This window comes from Bactrocera latifrons, unplaced genomic scaffold, assembly GCF_001853355.1.
Source record: "Bactrocera latifrons isolate USDA-ARS-PBARC rearing strain unplaced genomic scaffold, ASM185335v1 scaffold_160, whole genome shotgun sequence".
Classification (NCBI taxonomy): Eukaryota; Metazoa; Arthropoda; class Insecta; order Diptera; family Tephritidae; genus Bactrocera; species Bactrocera latifrons.
Genome location: NW_017535075.1, coordinates 299,556 through 307,634, shown reverse-complemented (window position 1 = coordinate 307,634; position 8,079 = coordinate 299,556). Strand labels below are relative to the sequence as shown.

Sequence of the window (8,079 nt, the reverse complement as noted above, 5' to 3'; positions counted from 1 at the left end):
TAAAAAAAAATATAAAAAAAAGTTATAAAAGAAAATTTTATATAAAATTGAGTACCTTCAAACCTCAACGAAACTACTGCTACTGTTCTGCTACAAAGCCAAAAACAAAAGGCACCAAAATTATATTCAGCCCTACAGGGTACTTGTGAACATTTTTAGCAAATTTTTTTTGCGGCGCCGGCGTAAAGTGGGCTTACAAGATTATCACTTTTATATAGATAAGCGTTTAGAATGCAAAACGTTAATTTATTTGCGATAAAATTTTGAATAGACGCGAATTTCCGTAACAAGCTTGTTGAAAAAGTGTTCGCAATTCAAATAAATCAAAGAGTAAATCACTATTTGTTGTTATTTTTTAAGTTATCTTTACAAAACATTAGTTAAAAAACCAACCAACTATAAATAAATGTAACTACTCTCAATCTTCTCTGTCTCACGCTCCTGTGGCAAACCAATCAATAACTTATGTTGCTTTTCTCCTTGTAGACCCACCAAATGCGGGCCGTCTCGAGCCCTTCCCTCACAGATGCTCTACAGGAGGAGCTCAACTACGCTTCCGTTGGTCCTACTGCCGCTCCAGCCGTATTTAACACGCATACACAAGCTTCCGGTGCCTCCGGTGACTCCACACCGACAATGGTCACGGCAGCAACAAATAACCAAAGCAACAGCAACAATACCAGCAATAACAATAACAACGGCGCCCGACCATTAGGAAGCCTGCCGAGTAGTCAAAGTGTAGGTGTGTTGCAGAAATTCAAACGCACGCTCACCAATTTCAATAAGCCAGCCCAGCAGCAGCAGCAGCAACAACAACAGCAGCAGCTGTCGCAACATATAACAAGCAGCAATAGCACACAAGCGCTTGTCATGAGCCACTCAACGTCGTCTACAAGCGCCACCATAACGGGTGGTGGTAGTGTCGGTGGCATCAATACGATTGCCAGTGAAAATCAATCCGATCAGTCGACGGCGAATGTCGCGCTCGAAGGTACAGCGGGCAAATACCGTTTTGGTCCGCTAATATGGCGCTCATCGAAGGAGCGTCGCAAGACGAAGTACAATCGTCGAGATAAGTGCAATAGCGGTGACTCGGGCATACAAATCGAACTGGACAATGATGAACAATTCTCGCGCATTATGCTGCCGGCCAATTGTATTGGCGGTAGTGGGGGTGTTGTAGGAGGTGTCAGTGTGGCAACTTCGAGGGCAACGGCCTCGATGACAGCGGCACAACGCATTGCAAATGAGAAGGTAAGTGTCAGCAGAGTGGAATTTTTGTTGATGGACAAATTTTAATGAGCTCTGAAGAATACGGAGAGGGGAGAGGGAAATTTGTGGTTGAATGGAAATTCGGTTACTTTTGGTTGGATTGAGCTAGGTGTCTAACTCAGGCTCAATGAAGGCTATCATGAAGATATGGGGGGAATATTGTCCATAATACTCCTCTCAGTTCACCTTATAGCTAAAGCTTTACTTTTTAAGCGAAAACCTCTCTAATCTCTCTCAAATTGACTTAAATGGGTCACTTTTGGGTCAGTTCTAGTCCAGTATCCCGATTTATGGGACTCCACATACATTTGAAAGTGAGGTTATGTTGACAAAGAAGTTTTATCATAGTTCAGAAGTCTGCAGGCTGGTTTTTAGTATGACATGGAGCAGAAGAATATGTACTTACACTAAAGTAATGCTCCGAGGGTTGGAAACATGGAAGAGCCAAGAAAGGAAAACAGTTTTTCATGACATATACATATGTAGTATTTTTTCATTCCCATGTTAATAAGATTTTGGTAGGGTTGCCCTTTCTTGCAAACTCTTCGGCTTTACAGTTTCCTGCGATTCGCTTCACCCACATAACCATTGTACGAGTAGATATGTCCGCGGAAAAGACACCTGGCTAGATCGTTAGAGATTTTGTCGATGCAAAGATGGTTTCAGAACGTCTCCTTCTGGAGCTCTTAATGCAACCGGTTTGGCGGATACTGATAGCAGACTAAATCAGCAGGGATTCAGTCGAAGTGAAAGAGTGTTTCAGAACGCCTCTTTCTTGAACACTTAATGTACCCGTTTTGGCGGATTCAAATAGCAACCTTCATCAGACAATATCCACGGGGACTATACTAAGGTGTTATGCGTAGTGCACCATTAGTGCGAATGAGAGCCATTGGGTGAGCATATTAGAGAGTATGCTTTCCTAGCGCTCTCCACCTAGGTGAGAGACCCCACCGCTTCCCAATAGCTTTTTTAAGGCAATATAAGACCACTGATGGCTTCCTCAATCTTCCCTTTATATTGAGGCTTCATGACAGCTTCTCATCGAGGATGAGGCCCAACCTTTTCACCTTTTCGACTGTTGATTTTTATAAAATATAAGTCTTAATCTTATTAGGAGCTTTTTTTATATCAGGAAACCCTACACACAACGTCTGCTTAAGTTAGATCATCCTTAAAGCAAAAAGTATTTGTCATGCGTTCGATTAACGCCACTATCCATTGAATATTTTTGTAGAATAGCAAGTAAGCTAGGAGCTGCAGACAGCGTAAATGCCTGCAGGCGAATACGGAGCCTTTTGAGAAGAGGAAACTAATTTTAAATGCTCTTTTTCGTCCCCTGTGACTCGCAGTGAGCAAGTAACTATAATAATAACTCGACTTTAGTCCACCACTCACTTTTCCTAGCGCATACCGTTTTAATTGGTATTTAATTAACCGGATTCTCTGGTTCTGTTCAAGGTCACGCAGAAAATGCGCACTGTGCGTCGCGCCAACTCAGCCAAAGCTACCAGCATGGCAGATCAGTCGGCAACAGCAGCACTCAATGCCAAAGCAAAGATACTCAAACGCATGGAAATGTACGGCGGCAGCATGGAACGCGAAGCGCCAGAATCGCTACCGGCGCGCTCGCTAAGTCAACCCAACGGTTTGGATATGTGCGGCATTGGCCGAACAACTGGCGGTAAGTCACGCACACAAAGGACGAAATTAATTCGAGCAATTTGTTTGAAGTGAAGTTGTTTACGCGATGCTCACGCTTTGATTTGCTTTCTTACAGATATGGAAGACAGTGATAGCGACAGCGTAACCTCACATGAAGAAGGTAAGTTAGTCGAGTCAGTTCGTGACTTGGTCTGAATTTATTTGTTATGCATGTGATGACATAACTGACGCGACTCGCTGTCAGCACAATTTAATTCAATTAAAGCCGGAGTACACTTTCGACTGTCTGTGATTTTAATAAGCTCTACTTTGTAATACTATTTGCTCTTACACTTGTTTCACTCACTTGCAGCGCCAAACTACTATCCGATTTATGCTGAAGTGCTGTACAGCTTCACGGCGGCCGGTCCCCAGGAGCTCGGCCTCGAACGTGGCACACTAATCGAAGTGCTGCGCAAAGAGGTCGGTCCCTGGTGGTTTGGACGCATACGCAAAGATGATAATAATACGCTAGTCGAAGAGATACTCGACCCCGAACTCGGTTGGTTCCCCAAGGAGTTCGTGCGCGTCATACAGTGTCCCAAAACGGATGTGTTCTTCCTTTCGCAAATGTCGACAAATGCCCCGACAAGCGCTTGCAATACACAACATAATACTCTAACAACAAAAAGTGGCAGTTTTAGGAAATTTACCAAAGCAAATACTGCAGGCACAACAACACCTCCAGCAGGCTCCACCACCACAACAATGCCGCAATCATCGACAGTCACAATGACCAGCGTCGCCACGGCTGACTCCACAGTCGACTTGGATGCGACCATTGTGGATGAGAATAATGTGACGACCATTGTGATTGAATCGCCCTCGTACGCGAGCATCGCCAATGTGCCCTGCAACGACAACAGTCAGACGCCACTCAGCGGAAACGGGGGCAGTAGCGTCACAGCAGATTCTTCAAATCCCTCAAATGCGCTGGCTCCATCGCGCAGCATTAATGTGATAATCGACAGCGCGGATATGCTGCGTCGCAGCGCGGTCAAAGAGTTGCTCGACACCGAGGTTAATTATGTCAAGCTGCTGGCCGCCATTTGTGAGGGGTAAGCAAAACGAGATTTTATTTTTTTAGCATTACTTATCCCTTTGTGTTTCTTTTGCAGCTATTTGCCGGCAATGAGCAAGCGCATCGACATATTTTCGCCGAATAGCATACGTTTGATTTTCTCAAACATCACGGCGATCTACAAGTTTCAGCGTAAATTTCTCGAGGCTTTGCGAAAGGGCATTGAACAGAATCAAGTGGCAAAAGTCTTCTTGAAAATGGTGGGTTGGTGCTTTTTCTTTTAATTTTATTGTACAGTCTGTTACAGTATTCACTATTTTTTATACACATTCACAGCACAAGGGTTTTCTCTGCTACTCGACCTATTGCAATGCATATCCACGTGCACTTATAGAATTGGAGACTTACGATCGCATCAAGGATGCTAGAACTATTTTAGACAAGTAAGTAAAAATATTTACAGAACTCAGAGTTTGAGGTTATTGGACTTCGTAGCCATTTGCTATTCGCTTTAAGATAATACAAGCAGGACGTAGAGAGCACATTGAGGTGAATTGTACGAGAAAAAATCTGCAAAACACTTCTGCAGAGCAAAGGGTCCCTCTGAGATCTTTGTGCTTCGTTATCCTCTCTCCTACACTGGGTTCAAATATGAGGTATAGGGCTTGACTTCATTAGAAATATTTCTCGGCCACTTCCCTGCACGCGAACAAAGTTAGTGATAGTCTCTTTTATACAAATTTTATAATTGAAAGGAGAAAAAATCCTAGTAGGGTTCTATAGAAGAGAGCATAAATATACCTCATTAAAGACCTATAATAATAATGGTTCTTTATTCAGAAGCTTGGCAGATCAAACACAGCTATAATTAGATCTCGATAATAGTCGTTTTTTCAGAAACCCGACCCGAACTGGTCCACATACCATAAACTGTGCGCGGAACGCAATAAAACCCGATAAAACTTTTTTCCCGAATTGGTTCAACTTTTTTATTTTCGTATGAAGTCGAGTGAAGTTATGGAAAACGATTCGTTCATCCACCTCGGTTAAAGACGAAACATCGAAAAAGTTGAATACAGTTCCCACGACAGTCGGGTCTAAGTAAGCGGAACGAATTCTTATTCGGCCAAGGTCTGTTAGCTGGGCACACTTACTTTTGAAATATCACAAGTCAAAGAATTCTGCTGGAAATTCGTCGTGTTGGTATCAAAACGATGGCAGAGGAACTCTACATCTTTTATGGATCGTCTCAACACATTTCGGTCAATGCAAAATTGAGCCGAAATCGGAAAACCCGAAACTTGCTAAAGCCACTGAGTATGGAATTGGTGTATCAAAAACAAAGCGTCGGCATTTGGTATTGACTCGCTAGCCATTTTGATGACGATATTTTTCGTCAGTCCGGTTCAAAATTGATCGGATAATAGAAACATATTTTTTATAAAAGTCTTAGAAACGACTTTCTCCCCGAATATAAAGTTAAATTTTCTAAAAATTCGAGTACCCGTTAGAATAATTTTGTATTCTTTTAAGGTTATGGCAGGATTTACAGGTTTATTTGAGAACCCAAGTATAACACTAAAAGGTTCTTAGCAAATTTAAAAAAATTGTCCAAAATTTCTAAAGTTCAAACCACTAACTTTGAGATAATTTCAGGCAATTTGTTTGAAAATTATTTAATTATATTTTACTTATTTCAGTTGCCGCGAATCAGAGAACCTTGCTGAGCTGCCACTCTCCGCACATCTCTTGGCACCCGTACAGCGTATCTGTCGCTATCCACTACATCTCAGCGAAATACTCAAAGGCGCAACCAAATGTAGTGAAATGCCCGAGCATGAACTGGGCGAGTACGAGCAAATAGATGTCAGTCAATTAGATATACCCGATACATATGAGAAAATCGATTTGGCACTGGAAGCAATGCGCGGCATAACAGAGGCGGTGAATGAGGGTGAGTACTGGCCGCATTTTTTGGCACATTTTTAAATGTTTCATGCAAAATTTCCTACACTTTCGCGCAGGCAAACGACATAGCGAAACAATTGCGCGCCATCAGGCCAGTTTCCAGAACTTCAAGGGCCCACCACTGCACCTGCACAGCACGCGCTTCTTCCTGCAAATCGATGCCACGCGTCAAAAGCAAAATCTCTGGAACAGCAGCTGCACGCTTTTCCTCTTCGACAACCAGCTGATCTACTGCAAACGTGACATCATCAAACGCAGTCACTTCATTTACAAGGGACGCATCTTCCTCGATCGCTGTCGCGTGGTAAACGTGCGTGACGGCAAAATGTTCGGCCACAATATACGCAACTCGTTGCGCATCTACTGTGAGGCGCGCGACAAGTGGTTCGATTTCAGCTTCCGCTCGGCCAATCGCAAACATCGCTTCCTCAGCACGTTGGCTTTGGAGCGCCAATTTGGCGGCAAGGCTTTCTATGTCTCCGAAATGACCGGTTTCGAGTACGCCTACGATGAGCGCGACTACTCGGATCAATCTGACTACGAGTTGCCCGAGTGCGAAAACAGTAACAGCAGCGGTGGTGGTAATAGCGCTGCTGCCGGAGTAGGAGCTAACGCTGGTTTGTCTGGCGCAACGCGTCACTGGTCCATGGCGGATGTGAGCACGTCGAATGCAGGCGGCGCTTCGGCAACCAGCGGTGATAGTTCAGTACCGGAATCGCCAGTCAAACACAAATATAGCGACACTTTGCCGAAGAAATCGCAAACACGTGACGCTTGTGGCGGCAGCGGCACCGTCAGCGAAAGTCAGACGGGCTCACTGGGACGCCGACGTTTGGGTAATTGGTTCCGCAAGCCGAAGAGCAGCAATTCAACGCCAAATCACTCGCCCACGCACAAGGCCAACGAGCTGACGGCGGGTTTAGTGGGCGGCAGTGAGAATAATATATCGATTAATTTGGGTAGCGGTAATTATATATCGTCGGGCTCGTCGGCGTGAATGCGCGGCTGTGAGTCAATCATATTTTTGAAGCATTAAAAAGAAAAAAATGAAATGAATCTCTCATGAAATACTTAAGCACTCGTGTCACAGCGTTGCACGAAGGCACATTTTACGACACACACACATACATACATATATTTGTTATATAACAAGAAATGCAAATATTAAAAGACAATGCAAGCAAAATTTGCGTACCCGCTGTGCAACTATGTATTTGCTCTGTAAAAGTCAATTATGTATGCAAATACAGGTGATTGCTTTCGTTATTGTTCAAATATTTTATAAAAAAAATAAAAATAAAAAAATACTGCTAAAAAAGCAGTGATTTTATTACAAGGCACAGCAGCGCAAAATTTCAACAAAAGTGTAGTGGTGATTTTCGAAAATTTTACAATAAAAAATTAAAAAACAAAGAAATATTGAAAAATCATAGTGACAACAAAGCTACAAATAGTCAGTTCATGTCATAGTCATAGCAAAAAACTTAAAATATTGTATTAAAATTGTTGGTGTATAGGTTTCTTTGTGTAGTGGTCACATGCATATGGCCGTATGCTGTATAAGTGAAAATTCTCAAATATTGTGCTGAATCCTTCAAAGCATTGGTAGAGTAAATTTTACAAATTTTCTAAATGTACAACACTTTTATGCCAAACTGTACTCTACTACCCCCGTTCTACTATATAAAATTTAAAGTCGAAAAAAAATTAGCGAAAATTAATGACATTGAAAAATAAGTGTTAACATGAAAAAGCAATTGTTTAGCGTGAATATAAACAAACGTTTATTGTTTAAATAGAAGTAGAAATGTAAGTGCACACACACATACACATGCCAAACAAGAAAACCATAGTTACAGTAATGTATGATGAAAAATTATTGCAGAAAAATAATAAAATAAAAATTTAAAAAATATAAAAATAAAAACAACAACTCAACAACAGTTACAACGCCGATGCGAATTGTCCTTAAATTTGTTTAAAATTAAAATTCGTTATTAAAAATGCTTAAATGAAAAAATAATAAATAATAATAATAATAATAAAAGCTATAATGTTTTTTAAAATATTGTAAATACATGAAATCAAAGCTGTTAACATAGAAGAAAGCGTTG

General features: G+C 41.8%; 1 protein-coding gene across 1 annotated transcript in view; it reads left to right on the top strand.

Annotated features, from left to right (window-relative positions):
• Nucleotides 1-7,012, top strand: part of LOC108966466 — a 285,646-nt gene extending 278,634 nt beyond the window's left edge. The window contains exons 9-16 of the mRNA XM_018929386.1: nucleotides 487-1,254; nucleotides 2,734-2,956; nucleotides 3,053-3,097; nucleotides 3,290-4,034; nucleotides 4,095-4,257; nucleotides 4,334-4,440; nucleotides 5,698-5,951; nucleotides 6,022-7,012. Coding sequence (XP_018784931.1) covers nucleotides 487-1,254; nucleotides 2,734-2,956; nucleotides 3,053-3,097; nucleotides 3,290-4,034; nucleotides 4,095-4,257; nucleotides 4,334-4,440; nucleotides 5,698-5,951; nucleotides 6,022-6,962 — 3,246 coding nt within the window. The 3' untranslated portion in view covers nucleotides 6,963-7,012. The remainder of the gene's footprint in view (nucleotides 1-486; nucleotides 1,255-2,733; nucleotides 2,957-3,052; nucleotides 3,098-3,289; nucleotides 4,035-4,094; nucleotides 4,258-4,333; nucleotides 4,441-5,697; nucleotides 5,952-6,021) is intronic.
• The last annotated feature ends 1,067 nt before the right edge of the window (nucleotides 7,013-8,079 follow it).